Consider the following 16,112-nt stretch of genomic DNA (forward strand, 5'->3'; position numbering starts at 1 on the left):
CAATGAATATATCATATATGTTGCTGGAAAAATAAACTGGTTGCCGTGGTCGGAATCCATGGCGGCGGCGGTTGCCGTGTCGGCAGGGTGATGGCCGGAAAAACGAGATGATCGAGATGACCAGAAAAACAGGCCGGAATCCATGGCGGCAGTGGTTGCCGTGGCGGCGGCGTGGTGCCGGAGGTTAGGGGTTTTGATCGTAATGAGTTATGGGTGGGGTGGTTGAATTATTGAAGCGATTGGTGGTGGGAATTGAAAGATTTGAGGGTTTGAGTGAGTGATGAAATCTAGGGTTTGAGGACTTGAGAGATTATTACTTGTTATGAAATTGATGAGGTTGATGATGATGAAGATGAACTGCTGTTGTTATATGAATATAACGTATTAATGTTATTATATGATAATATACATATTAATATTAGTATAAGGTAGCTGCTGTTGCTACGATTGCTATTATTATTATTATTATTATTACTACGGTCAACCGACGGCAAGAGTTAGAAAAACCCGTAGGAGAAATACATGGGTGCAACATGCGCAAATTCTTTTTTCAGTTGCTATTCAGTGTCCCGACGATATATTTCAGGGAGGCAAATTGGAATTTTATCTATAAAGAATTTTTGTTTTCCTTCCCAACCGATGTGGGATGCTACAGGGTAACCACATGACATTTAGCGGAATCGAAGAGTTGTATAAATTCAAGTTCAAGTTTAAGTTTGAATCCATTTTACAGTGATGCAGTTCATATTTCAAAGTGTGTACATGAGTCAATATTTAAATATGATATTTTAAGAAAACCTCATGCTCTTCGTTGATATAATGGAGACATGGAGTTATGATAGCGTACGAGATACAGTACAGTTTTAAAGCTTTTGTAATAAATAAATCTAATATGATTACAGTAAATTGTTTTTGTTTATAAAGTTGTGAGTATATGTCAAACCCATGTGAACGAACATTGCTGTTTTTTCAACTTTTCATAATTTAATTATATCTTTTTAATATAATCTCATTTACAAACCTAAGCATATTAATTATATACATGAAAATAAATGTCTACTTTTATGAAGAGTTATACTACAATATTTATTTAGCAATTAATATATATATATATTAAAGAGTTCAAATAAGAATAAGTTGTTTTATAAGAATTGTAGGAACCAATAAACAAATGAGATGTGACATTACACTAAATCTTAACTAAAGGGTAGCAAGGTAATTTTATATTTTCTTTTAATTATATTTAAAAATACCAATAACTACTTGTTTCCCCAATCAAGGAAATTGAACGTGTTATTGAGTATGCTCAAAAATTGGTAACAACATCGCCAAAATATAGGATTTTCTTCAAATACTATTAACATGAATTCGTATTAAATCGCTGATATATTTTGTTTGCTGTTATTTCCACGAAGGTTGTCATATATAGTTTTTCAGTTTGCTAGTTCAAAAACTTATAGTGTTTTAAGTTCATCTTATAATTTTTTGTCTATACATATGGTTTTTGGTTTATAAATGTTTTTTTCATAAAATATAATGTTTGATTGTTGGTTTAATAATATTACAGTTAATATTATCATAGTTTCATAATATGCACATCTATAATCTGTATAAATGTGCCGTTTTAAAATATAATTTGAATAAATGTTGTAATTGTTCAAAAATAGAAGGTTTTCTCCTGTGATCTTCGCTCAAATAAATAAATCGTGTTTTAAAAAACAATCTAAAAAGCCTACAAAATAGCCGTAACGGTTGTTGTTACCTATTGTGATTTAACTAAATAATGGCAGTTATATGTTTTTTTAAAACACACTATGACGATTTTGCCCCTCAAACACTCCAACGGACCACCAAATCTAATACACTATGTGGTTTTTTGGTTAGTTTTAATCTCACCCCTTGTATGCCTTGACTAATGGTCAATAATTATTCTTAGTATTTCTAGAAAATAATGTGTTTTTACAATAACTCATCCCTATATGTGTGTGTGTATATATATATATAAAAGGGTTTAAATAAGAATAAGGAGTTTCCTAGGAATGGTAAGAACTAACAAATTTTTGACACTTGGCATTACAAATGATGGTGAAAGAACAATTCTAGGAAACTATGTCGGTTATAATGATGAAAGAGCAATTCTAGGAAACTATGTCGATTATTGATAATTTTAAATCTCAACCGTTGATTAACATGATCCAATGGCTATGATTTATTCTTAGTCTTCCTAGGAAACTACTTATTTTTAGGATAACTTTCCCCTATATATATATATATATATATAGGGAGAGGATAATGAGAGAACTCCATTTTATGGAGAGAACTAGAGAATTAATAATGAAGTATTTTTAATTTAATTAAAAAAACGTATTTTTTAAATTTTTTTTCTTTCATCCTTCTTATATGTTGTTATTCTTCACCACAAAAAAATAAATAAAATTAACGAATAATGCATATATGCAATACACCAACTTTTTTTATAATGCATATGTGCAATAGTGTGCATTTTGATATTTAAAATAGTGTTGAATATCATATATATAGTTGTTTGTATTGTTTATTTGCAATAGTATTATATTATATTATATACAAAAATTTAAAAAAATCGATATAGTGCATATGTGCATTAGTGTTGTATTACATATATGCAATAATGTGTTTTGCATACAATTATTAGTGTCGTATTTGCATATATTCAATAGTGTGTATTGGATAATGCAATTGTGTTGTATTATATGCAATAAAACACTATTGTATATATGCAATAGGCATTAGTGCATATATGTACTACAGTACTATGCCGACAAGGTTTTTTTTTTTTTTTTTAGTATCAATATCATCTTATTAGAATGAGGAAAGAAAAAAAATCACAAAATAATTTTTTTTAAAATAGTTAAAAATAAATATTTACTAGTTCTCTAGTTCTCTCTTTAAGAGGAGTTCTCTCTAGATCTCACCCATATATATATATATATAATGTAAACAATATGTAGAACACGTTAGACGGTGGTCGGACGGCTATATAAAGACCAACGATTAATCAGAATTAATAAAGATTTAATAGGGTTGGAATTTATGTGTAAATATTTAAATATAAACATACATACCAAATTTTATATACAAGATTTTCAGATTTGATCGATTTTGGCCATATAACAATTAAGCCGTGACTAACCTATAGAGTACTGATTAACTATTAATTGGGTATTAATTAATTAACGTCTAAATGGGATTTTTACAACCATTGCTTTAAAGTCCATATAAATAAATATACGAATCTATTAATCTTCCTAGTTATTACCCACATAATATTTGGCCTCTTCTCCATGTGTACATATTATTACAAAAGAAATAAAAAGACCAAGTAGAATTATTATATGACAACATGAACCTAAAAATATTATCAACAAACACCCACATGAAGATATCAATTCCACATCTCCTTATATATACACACCCCTTCTCTTATACTCATTTCATAGCCTTTTTATTTCTCTCTCCATAAACAACAACCAATCCTCATTTCTTTACTTTCTCTCTATAAATGGATATAAGTTGCATAGATGACCAAAGCACAACTAGTGAAAAGATCAGCCTATGCCAAGTTGGAAGCGGATCCAGCTCGGTTCTTGACTCGGATGGAGGCGTTGAACTTGAAGCCCAGTCGAAAAAGCTACCTTCGTCGAAATATAAAGGCGTCGTTCCACAACCGAACGGTCGTTGGGGAGCTCAGACTTATGAGAAACATCAAAGGGTAATGTTAATATTATTATGTAACTTTAACAACATAGTATTCATGTTTTTTGTGTGAAACTAGGTTGTTTAGGAACCGTACTTGTGCTTTTAGGTATTTTTGTAAAGTAATTTCCTTAAAACAGTTTAACTTGAACAAGTTTCTTAAAGTGTTACTACTTACTAATAATTCCCTAAAATTACATGTTTACAAATATTAATAGAAGGAAACCATTAATTATACATAAAATTACAATATTCATCAAGACCACATATATTTTTGTGCTATTTTGGATTTTAAGATTTAGCACATAAGACTAATAATAACAATAATCCTTTTTCTTTATATTTTTTTTCGACAACTAATAATCTACTCCTAAATCCACTTTGTAACGATATTTATAATCCAATTGTGTACGTATGTTACAGGTATGGCTAGGTACGTTTAACGAGGAAGACGACGGGGCAAAGGCGTACGACGTTGCCGTACAAAGTTTTCGTGGCCGTGACGCCGTTACAAACATTAAACAAATTAGCGCTGACGATAAAGAAGCCGCGATGGAAGCAAGTTTCTTGAGCCGTCATTCGAAGTCAGAGATTGTTGACATGCTCAGAAAACACACATACAATGACGAGCTAGAGCAAAGCAAAAGAAGGCGAGTTGAACCGGCCGGTTCACTAGCCGGGTTAAACACTTCACTCGGGTCAGCTTCCATCAAGCCACATGAACATTTGTTCCAAAAAATAGTGACCCCTAGTGATGTAGGCAAGTTGAACCGGCTCGTGATACCGAAACAACACGCGGAGAAACACTTACCGGTTCAGAAAGGAATAAGTTCAAAAGGGGTTCTTTTGCATTTCGAAGATAAGGGGTCGAAAGTATGGAGATTTCGTTATTCGTATTGGAATAGTAGCCAGAGCTACGTGTTAATGAAAGGTTGGAGCCGGTTTGTGAAAGAGAAAAACCTAAAAGCCGGTGATAGTGTCAGCTTTCTGTGCTCCACTGGACCAGATAAGCAGTTTTACATTGATTGGAAATCAAAAACTGGGACCCTGCAGTCCACCCAACCCGTGAAACTTGTTGAACCGGTTCAAATGTTACGATTATTCGGAGTTGATATTTCGAGTAGTTACAATGGTAAGAGAAGTAATACAGAAAGAGATTTATTAGGGTTTCAAGATTGTAAGAAACAAAGAATAATTAATGTTTTGTAGCATTTTGTTAATTCTTCAAGGATGGTTTTTGTAAATACTTACAATACTATTTATTATGGTTGTGATCATGTGGGGATCAAGCTGGAAAGAGGTGGGCATGCAAGTTGCAAAAGATTAAAGTTACATGTTTATTTTAGAGGAGAAAAGTATGGTATACACGACAGAAATGACCCAGAGATGACGTGTCATATCCGTGTAGATATGACATATATATTAGGGTTTTTCTTTTAAAGATTATAATATAGATAAGTAAATTCATAAGTGACATATAATATCAAGAATTTAAAGCATCATTGTTTTGGTGGGTGATCATAGAGGTTTTATCTAAGAGTTTCTTTTATAAAGAAGTTAGAAGTTCGAGTTCTAAAAAAGAATTTTACTGATGTTTCTTTATAGGATTATAAGTGTTGGTTGTTAAAAAAAATATCAAAAATTTACAATGTACTTATTTATTTGTGACCCGTGACTCAGTCATGATTTACTTTATGTTGATTTGTCTTTCACAAGTGTGATAGTCGGTTTATATTTTTGTAAATGTACGGTTTAATGGATATAAGGTGGAAATATTATGGTTCAAAAAAACTTAATTCTTCTATGGGTGTTGAACATTCATCATATGAGTATTTTTTCAGAAAAATCAATTCTTAATTGCATCGTGTCCATTTTTTCTCACTTAAGGCACTTTTTTCTTGTTAAGAGACCTAAATGCGTGTGATATGAGTCTCGTAGTCACACATCCATTTTTCACTTGCGTGTCATTATCACTTGTTGCTTCAATAATACTTTGTTGGCATACTTTGAAGATATAAACGAGTTCAAGTCATGCATTACTTATTTCTTCGTCTATCCTATATATAAAATGGCGACACGGTTGTTTTATTTGCTATTTAACAGAGGTTCTGATGTGTTGACGATGATTCAAACATGAAAAGATCACTTCAACACGTTTTCCTGTTTAGGCTTAGCTTGCAAACCTAAGTACACTATATACATTTGTAACACATAAGATATAGAACTAAGTCACTTGATCCAACAAAACACCAAATTTAATACTTTTTTTACAAATTGAAGAAATTAGGTAAAATCCGCACATTTATTTTTTTAATGGACATGAGTTTTATAAATTTATAATCACTTCAACAAGTTTAAGCTTCCAAGCCAGTATCAATCATTATGTTCCCACGATTGGTTGAACACCTGATGGGCAACCCATACTCAATAAGTATATTTTGGTAATGTTTACCATGAAAAGAAATCATGACTAGTTTTACTCTTTCTATAAACAACTTTATTTTAATTAACCAAAATCAACTATGATATTATTTTGATTATGTTTAAACACCAAATAGTAGAATTAAACATAAATTTTTCAAATTTCGATAATATGGCCGTTAAAAATTCACCAAATTAAGTTTCATCGTCTTGCGTGTCATCAATGGGGAAAATTTAATGTATTAAACATGTAAGCGGGTTGTTGTCTTTGAATTTCGTCTGTCGTACTGTTGGCTAGCAAATTCGTAGGTTTTTCAAATGAAATGTTGTCTTTTAAAAAATGTGAACACACTTATTTATAATGGATCATTATATCTATACAATTTGGTGAATCAATTCATCAAATTGGCATTTCTAATAATCATAATAAGTAAATATTGTCACATTCTTAATTGGTCTACCGTCCACATTTATGTCAAATCTATACTATTACTATATATGTTCTAATCATCAAATTGAACCTTTTTAAGCTATTGGACAGCACATTAATGATTAATTTCTAGAGATAATGTATTTGGCTCCTAACTTTAGACGGGATGGTGAAACTAAAATACTTTCCACACACACTAGAAAAATAGAAACCAAGTCCACGGGTTATGCGAGTGGAATATTTTACCGCAAAGTTAAATAGTTTCAACGTATTTTAAGTTTGTATGTTATGCCTTAACTAGCAAAGACTAGTTAAAACTAAAGTGTCACATCAACATCATGTCAATGTCACGCAGATAGTGGATTTTAACTAGATTTAAAAGAGAGAAAAAATGACTAGTTGTTAAGAACCCTTTGACCGCAATCAGTATAACCGATAGAGGAGGAAAGGGTCATGGTGTCGGAAAATGTTGTGGTATGGCGATGGTTTAGCGGGTCGTGGAGTTTTGCATCTTGCCGCCTCCACAACATTCAGTCATAATGTCATATATAGACCGTGTTGATATTTATTAACTAGCTTTTTTTTACTGTTCATTTATAACTAGTTATAAATTATTCCCCGTACATTACTACTTTTGTTATTTTCTTTTTGTTGTTTTTTATTAAATAAGAGCTTTGTTAAAAAGAATAGTGGTCTAAAATAATCAACAAATTTCACACTATATTCAACATGCATATTTGATTGTCTATTATTTTATTTGTAAATGTAACTTTAAAACTCAGTTTCTTATCATGTTATGCTATGTCTGCCTGTCTGGTGACAATTTAATATTATCAATCTTCACTTCTATTCAAGATTTCCAACCAATCAATTTTTAAAATCATCTTTATAATACAAAATAAGTTTGAATGTGTCTAGCTTACATCATACTCTTTAGGTAACAATTTGGATCCATTCACCTATTAATTAAGTAGATTGAATTTTTTTACTAATTACCTCCAGAAGTATTATAATATTAACCCACTTGCTTTTTTTAATAGTGTTGAGAACTGCCCTCAGTAATGAGTTAATATTTATAAGATAAAATGTCAATCGTTCATAATGATTTTAATGTTTTAAACCTGATTGATCATCCAATAACACTATTAAGGAGAAAACCTGCTATTGTAGAAAAACCATCTCGAATCAAGTTTCGAACTTGAGACTTAATTTTTTTCACTTGCTAGTATTTATTTTTTCACGTATCACTTTTAATTTTTTTTATTTTTCATATACACTTAGTTTTTATGACCTACTTCGGCTTTGAAACACGAATAACCTTCACACATTCGACAATACACGAAGTAAAATAGATCGATACAAGAAACAATTTCCTTTATAGAATTATGAATAGTAAGGTTTTAACTTTTTGACATCCATATTGTCATATATATATATATATACACAACCAGAAAGTGACTATTTTCAAAATAATTTCATATATATGGTTATAAATCATTTTTGCTTTTTCTAGAATAAAATGTATACAAGTTGAAAAAAAATATTTAAACTCATGGGAATCTTAGATGCTCACGATACATGCACATTCATGTACTGATGATGGCATGATGGGCATACCATTGGATAGAAACATAAAGAATCTTAATTACGTTGCATGCCTTAAAGGCAGTTTTCAAATACTTTATCCTTATTTTTTGTTTGAATGTTATGTCTAATATTATTCAAATAATGTGACAAGTTACCCACATAAATAAATTGTTTTATTAGTTGACTTCTAATGGTCTTCCATGATAATAACAATATAATATTCCAAGTCTTGAATAGTCTTTCAAACTAATGTACAAGTATGCATGCCAAAAATACAAGCAACAATGAACTAAATGCATTGTTCTAAGACTCCAATATTCTAACATCATAGTCAAGGTCTAAAGATTGTTATCCGTTAATGGTACCGAAGAATGACAAACAATGGCGCATGTGCAAAGATTTCAAAGATTTGAACAAAGCATGCCCCAAAGATTGTTATCCGTTACCAGAAATTGATCTTAAGGTGGATTCGTTGGCACCATTTCGCCTTAAATGCTTCTTGGATGCGTATAAGGGGTACCATCAAATCCACATGGCCGTAGATGACCAGGACAAAACCGCATTTCGGACGCCCGATGGTACATTTTGTTATAAAATGATGCCATTCGGACTTAAGAATGCAGGGTCCACGTACCAACGACTGATGGACAAAGAGTTTCATGCCCAAATCGGGAGAAACTTGGAAGTCTATATGGATGATTTGGTCATCAAAAGCCCCGAGCCAGAAGCGATGTTGAAAGACATTGAAGAAACTTTCAACACGCTCAGAAAGATAAACATGAAGCTCAACCCGAGCAAGTGTTCATTTGGGATGGAAGAAGGGAAGTTCTTGGGAGTCATTGTTACTAAAGATGGCTTCAGAGCGAACCCTGAAAAGGTCGAAGCCATTGTTAAAATGGAATCACCTACCACCATCAAACAGGCTCAGACACTGAATGGACGACTAGTCGCACTTAATCGCTTTTTGGCAAACCATGCGGATAAGTCGTTTCCTTTCGTGTCAACATTGAGAAACTGCTTAAAGAAAACGCACTTCCGCTGGACACCAGAAGCGGAAGCAGCTTTTCAGGAGATTCGGTCACGCCTGATCGAACTCCCAACACTTACAGCACCACAAGCGGGAGAGGAGTTAATCCTATACCTTTCCGCAACAGATAGAGCAACCGGGGCAGTCCTGCTAATAGAACGAAAAGGCATCCAGATGCCAATCTATTATGTTAGCCGTGTACTAACAGACGTAGAAACCCGGTACTCTACCCTCGAAAAATTAGTCTTAGCACTTATACACGCTTCACGCAGGTTAAGACGATATTTCCAGGGCCACCCAATCACCATTCTCACCAACTTCAAACTCTCAAACGTTCTAGGCAAACCCGAGTTATCGGGACGTCTAGCCAAATGGGCAATTGAATTGGGAGAATATGCAATTAAGAACAAGCCAAGACCAGCCATAAAAGGCCAGGTCCTGGCCGATTTTATTGCAGAAGTCCCCGCTTCGCGGGAGAAAGAGTGCCAGGAGGAGGCTCAACCCTCCCCAGCACAGGACATCAATGATGTCTGGCGACTCTACACTGATGGAGCAGCCAGTAACGAGGGTTTAGGCGCAGGGTTAAAATTAACCAACCCAGCAGGCCAAGAATATACTTACGCTATTCGTTTGGATTTTCCAAGTACGAATAACGAAGCCGAATATGAAGCATTCTTGGCCGGATTGAGAATTGCGCGTAAGATGGGAGTGAAAAACTTGGAAGCCCACGTGGATTCCATGCTGGTGGCCAACCAAATAAATGGGACGTACACGGCTGTGAACGACACAATGGCCCTGTACCTCGCCCAGGCAAAAACCCTTATGCGTGATTTTAATGATTGTAAAGTCATACACGTCAAGCGCAGCGAAAACAAATCTGCGGATGCGTTAAGCAAGCTTGCATCACTAGCCTTCACCCACCTGGGAAAGGACATCCGCATTGAACTCCTCGAAGCACCATCAGTCCCGCACAAGGAAATTTGTGTCATCCAAACCGGTACAGAATCGTGGATGACACCAATAATAAATTACCTTGCAGCAGGAACACTACCAGAGTCAAAAACACAGGCAAGAAAACTACGCTGTAAAGCACTGAATTATCAACTCATCGATGACACCCTTTACAGACGTAACTTTCTTGGCCCACTCTTAAGATGCGTGGACAACCAAGATGCTGACTACCTCTTAAGGGAAGTACACGAAGGCATCTGTGGAGTTCACGCAGGTCCCCGCGCTGTTGTGGCTAAGCTGAACAATGCGGGATACTTTTGGCCGGGGATGCATATGGATGCACTGGCATACACCAGAAAATGCAGGTCTTGCCAGCTTTACGCACCCAACACGCATCGCCCGAAAAATGAACTTGTTCCAGTCACTTCTTCGTGGCCATTTCAGAAGTGGGCCATCGATGTGACAGGCCCATTTCCCACAGCAGCAGGAAATGTTCAGTTCCTAGTGGTAGCCATCGACTACTTCACCAAGTGGATAGAAGCAAAACCTTTAGCCCAAACAACCGCAAAACATATCAAAAAATTTATTTGGGAATTTATTATTTGTCGTTTTGGACTTCCACAGAATTTGGTGAGCGATAACGGCACCAACTTTGCTGACAAGAAGCTACAGCAGTGGCTGAAAGAACTTCAAATCACCCACACCTTTACCTCAGTGGCACACCCGCAGGGTAATGGTGAGGTGGAAAGAGCAAACAAGAGCATCGTCGATGGCATAAAGAAAAGACTCTTGGAACACAGATCCGGCTGGGTGGACGAGCTTCCGCACGTCCTATGGGCAAACAGAACGCTGAAAAAGGCCAGTACGGGGGAAACCCCGTTCAGCCTCACTTATGGCACTGAAGCCATGGTCCCGGTCGAAATTGGTTTACCCTCACCAAGGGTCTTGATCCAGCCAGAAGACAATGATGCGGAAAGACGGTTAGACCTTATGCTAACCGAGGAACGCAGAGACTTAGCCGCAGTGCGTGAAGAGAATTACAAACGACAAATGCAAAAGTACTACAACACGCGGGTAAAACTCTGCAACTTCAGTATAGGAGACTACATACTGCGTAACAACGAGGCTTCAAACCAAGAGCGCCCAGGAAAGCTGGCCCCGGTCTGGGAAGGGCCATACATTATCAAAGAAGTCCTGGGAAAAGGCGCATACCGGCTTGAAAGGCTCGATGGTACTCCCATCCCAAGAACATGGAATGGAGCTCAATTACGCAAATGTTATATGTAGACCAATTCCAAACTTGTAAAGAAAAGGCCTAGAGCCACTTCTAATGGAAATGATTCTCCTTTCACAATGTGTCGATAACTTTACCTTTATACTTATGAACTTCCCACACTAGTGCCGGTATTCACCGCATAAATGGGGGAAGAAGTAAGTCGTTACGTGTGGAAGGCGGCAAAACCCGCATAAACAACGCTAAAAATAAGGATAACCTACACGCAGGTCAGATGTAAGTAAAGTTTAGCCATCCTTGTAAGTGCAAGTGACGGTCTTACCCGCACAATCACAAACAAGGAAGCAAAACTTCAACCTATCATCTACCACGTTCAAAGGTTATCCGAAAAAAGGATGAGGAAAACCTACACGCAGGTCAGATGTAAGTAAAGTTTAGCCATCCTTGTAAGTGCAAGTGACGGTCTTACCCGCACAATCACGAACAGGGAAGCAAAACTTCAACCTATCATCTACCACGTTCAAAGGTTAACTTATACTAAAAAAGGATGAGGAAAACCTACACGCAGGTCAGATATGGGTAAAGTTTAGCCATCCTACTAAGTGCAAGTGACGGTCCTACCCGCACAATCACGAAAGAGGAAGCAAAACTTCAACCTATCATCTACCACGTTCAAAGGTTAACTTATTCTAAAACACTTGGAAAATTGCTAATTTAAACTAAAGTATGCAAGTCATATAAAGCAAGGAATCCAATGAAAGAAGCGGTCTTAGCCGCACAAAGATTTATATTTCATAATTGTTCGTTACAAGAATGGCCGGGTAACTACCCGCCTACAAAGTAAATCTATACAAACTAAATCTATCATAACAGCGGGAAGGGATCTTCAGGATCAGGCTTCAGGGCCACTTCCACTTGGACCAGCGCCGTCAGTAGAGCGTGGCTGTTCAAGGAAAGCCTTAAGGATAGATAGCCCATCATCAGCAGCAGCAATTTCATTCACCTTCTCCACCACCGGATGCGGGAAGGCGGCGTATTGATTTACTGCTTGGTCATATATGGCTTCAGTATCTACATTGTACAAAGGGAAGTTGGATGGCGGGACGCCTTTCTCAACAAACCCTAGACCAAGCAGGAAGCCGACCCGTTCCCCATCCTCGTGAGAAGCGTTGAGGGCTGCGCTCATAGCATCGTCGTAAGATGTCTCTGAGAAGACCCGATGCACAACCTACATAAGAAAATATACAAGTGTCAACACCCTATTTACAAAGAAAAGCGTGAAGACATGAAGATAGACTTACCTGAGACAACGCTTCTCGAAGAAGCCATTCCTTGGCAACCAGAGCTTCTTGAAGGGCGGCTTGAGCTTGGGTGCAGGCGCGTTCGGCTTCGCTTTTGTTAAGGTTGGCAAGTAGCACTTCCTTTGCGGCAGCCTCTTCGACGCCCTTAAGCTTCCGCACGGTATGGTCAAGCACGCCCCTCTGGTCCAAGATCTCCTGGAGCTTCTTGGCATCTTCCATCACCAAGGCATCATGAGCACGTTGGAGAGCCTCTAATTTGGCCTTGAGCTCCTCATTCTCCACGCGTAAAGGCTCAGCAACGGCTTCAGCCTTGGTGGCCCTCTCGGTTGCGTTCCTCGCAGTCTCCTTAGCCAGCCGAAGCTGTTCGTTAACAGCTTGGGCAGCCTTGGAGCGGGCCTCGAGTCGCGCTTGAACCTCAACCTCTAGGGCCTTGAAGGCCTTCTCCTTCTCCGCAGCAGCTGCGGACAGCTGTTGGTTCTCCTCCCGAAGAGCCCGCGCTTGAGATACTTCCTTGGCGCGAGCTGCTTTCAACTTGTCGTTTTCACGACAAAGCAGCTCGACGCGCGGCTGCATCCGGGCCTGGAGAACCCGAAGCTCGTTGGTTAGCCTACCCTCCTGGTAGCTAGCCATGGCTTCCCCCAACGCACCATGGGGAGCAGCGTGGCGAGCCCATTCCACGCACTCCACAGGGGTACGAAGGGTTGTTCCTCGGCGGATGTTCCATCGTGGAACATACACTTCATTGGAATCCGACACTGCAAAAAACAAAAAGCAGTTAGGAAAAGATGATAAAAAATATATGTAGAAAAATGGGCCAAAAGAACCCTACGCACCTGTAGGGTCAATTACAGGCCGATAGCCGCCGAACCCATCACCTGAACCCAATGGAAATCCATCCAAGAGGTCAGGCAGATGGGAAGGTGGCGGAAAGATGCGAGAAGCCCCACGCGTACCTGATGGACCGGCCGTCGTTGCCGATGGTGGGGGCATGGTTGCAGCCGCCGTGGTCGCCATCGCGGTCGCTGCCGCAGAATCCGCAGCAAACGTAACCGCCGGCTCTGTGAAGGATGCTGTAAAAATCGCACTCACAGCCGGCGGTGACGTCATCTCGGCTGGAACAGTCGGCTCAAAGGAGTGAGCAACTGATCCAGCGGAAGCAGGCGCAGGCGCCTGGGTCGACGCCTCAGGTAGGCTGACCAAGCCTACCGTCATTGGCGGAGAGGTACTACTAGGCGCTTCACCCTGGAATGCGCCAACATCCACGCCTGCGTAAAGAAGAAAAGTGTTAAAGCAGATAAAGCTATGAAGATAAAAGCTAAAAGACAAGTTGTACTTACGGGTTTTCTTGAGCCTAAAGGTACGGAGAGGCGGGGACGGACCCGATGGAGCCGGCCTCTTTGCGCCGGTCACCGTCGTCTTCTTTGGCTCTCCGGAGGTGACAGTCGCAACCTCCGGAGCTGTGGTCTTACCACACCCGGGATTCCCCGCCACCTATTCGCTCTCAGTCTCCGAGTCAGACAGAGCCACCGGATCGGCAGTGGATGCCACCTTCTCCTTTCCCTTCCCGCCGGCAGCCTTCTTCTTCCGCACCAACGGAGGACCATCTGCGGATTCCTCATCAGAACAAACGATTAGAGGAATTCCAGCAGAGGTTTGAGCATTGAGAGGTCGAGGGGCGAAGAGCGCCTTACCTAGCCGACGGGCACTGAGGATCTCATGGCCTAGCGGATAGACCTCCACGAACCGATCCGCCATTTGTTCTAGGATGGGCAACTCGTTCTCGTCTAGAGCACGAGTACCTATCCGGGCGGGACCGTCAGCCTCCCGCGGATTAAGGAGCGACCGCAGGTCGTTCCCCTCTGAAATAAACAAGAAAAAAGTTAGGAGAAATTCAAAATCAACAAAAGGGAAAAAGGCATACCGTAAGGAACAGAGTTCGAACCGTATTCGAGGACGATCGGAATCTTGCGCGCATCAGCCTTCTTCCACACCCGGCTCATCCCCAACATCACCATCCCGGACTCCGCAAACCGGTAAACCGGAGATTGGACCCGAGATATCTTGGCAAACCATTCCGCCTCCTGGTAGCTGGAGGCGTGAAGGCTGGGAAGTGCCTGCCCATTCTTGAATTTCATGGCAATGGGGATGGCACGGGCGGATATGAAGAAAAACTCCCTCTTCCACACACGAAGACTGCGCTCGGTCGCACAGATCTTTAAACCCTTAATCCGGGTTGTCAACGTGTACCACCCCTGGATGCACCTCCAAGTGTAGAAGGTCATCAGGCGGTCAACATAAGGCTCAACGCCCAGTATTCGGCACACCCACTCAAAATGGCGAATCTTGGCGATCGCCATGGGGTGCAACTCGGTCAAGTGAACACCATGCCTCTCAAGGACACGGTAAACAAACTTTGTCAATGGGAACCTAAGATTCCCATAGACAAAGAATGCTGCATAAACCCCGATCTTGCCTCGGGGGGCATCGTACACGGTCTGATGGGGTTCAGGAAACTCAGGCTCGAGAGAATCGAGCATGAACTTCCTGACAACATACCGGTACAGATCGCCGGGCAGAGCACACTGGCACTCGCCAGCAGTACTCCTGTCGTCAGCTGTAGAATCGATATCACGAGACATCTTGTAAAGGAAGAAAACGATTTCGGGAGAATGCTTGCCTGAAAAGGATAAGTATTCGCCGGAAATCGCAAAGAAGATGAAGAAGAGTGAAAGTGTGAATTACAAATAACCTTCTCCCCCTTTATATACTAATCGCAATTAATGCGATGAAATTAATGCGGAAGAGAGAGAAAACGAAGGTGCAATGAAACTATGACACGTGGCAAAAAGCAAGCTGGCAACAGCTGTTGACAGGACGCATACCATTAATTTCGCGGCCACGCGCCCGAAAAATCGCGCCCACGCGCCTGACAAAGCGTCTGGAATGACCATGTACTGTCACGTCGCCATAACTTCCTGCACGTCCTGACACAGTCAGAGGAAACCGTCGCACGACGTTTCAGATGTTTGGACTGTTCCTATCTTTCCACCAACTCTTCGAATTTCAAAAATTCAAAATTCAAAAAGATTCAAAAGTGAGCGGGAAAATACCCCTTACCTTGGCAACCAAGTAACCGTAAGACGGATGCGGGTACAGTGTTAAGGCAAAACCCTTCACATACCTAGCACCCGCAGGGAATTGAAGCCAAGAATAACTTGGCAACCAAGTAACCATCAGACGGATGCGGGTACAGTGTCAAGGCAGAACCCTTCACATACTTAGCACCCGCAGGGAATTGACGCCAGGAATACCTTGGAAGTAAAGTAACCGTAAGACGAGTGCGGGTACAATGTCAAGGCAAAACCCTTCACGTACTTAGCACTCTGCAGGGAATTCAAACCAAGAAGGATCTTCTGGGCCACGCTT

At 39.5% G+C, this 16,112-nt stretch overlaps 1 protein-coding gene across 1 annotated transcript; it reads left to right on the plus strand.

Annotated features, from left to right (window-relative positions):
* Window positions 1-3,374: 3,374 nt before the first annotated feature.
* LOC143591228 (AP2/ERF and B3 domain-containing transcription repressor TEM1-like) lies at window positions 3,375-5,166 on the plus strand. The gene is made up of 2 exons (XM_077071497.1): window positions 3,375-3,751; window positions 4,159-5,166. The coding sequence occupies exons 1-2, from the start codon at window positions 3,542-3,544 to the stop codon at window positions 4,942-4,944; spliced, it is 996 nt and encodes a 331-aa protein (XP_076927612.1). The 5' UTR covers window positions 3,375-3,541; the 3' UTR covers window positions 4,945-5,166.
* The last annotated feature ends 10,946 nt before the right edge of the window (window positions 5,167-16,112 follow it).

This window comes from Bidens hawaiensis, unplaced genomic scaffold (genome assembly GCF_021521415.1).
Source record: "Bidens hawaiensis isolate Kalapana, Puna unplaced genomic scaffold, B.hawaiensis_p1.1 tig00039472_1, whole genome shotgun sequence".
NCBI classification, from domain to species: Eukaryota; Viridiplantae; Streptophyta; class Magnoliopsida; order Asterales; family Asteraceae; genus Bidens; species Bidens hawaiensis.

Bases quoted from the DNA above. Each gene is read 5' to 3' on its own strand.
- LOC143591228 (XM_077071497.1), top strand. From the start codon at position 3,542: ATGGATATAAGTTGCATAGATGACCAAAGCACAACTAGTGAAAAGATC. The intron at 3,752-4,158 runs GTAATGTTAATA...CGTATGTTACAG, and splicing joins CTTATGAGAAACATCAAAGG to GTATGGCTAGGTACGTTTAA.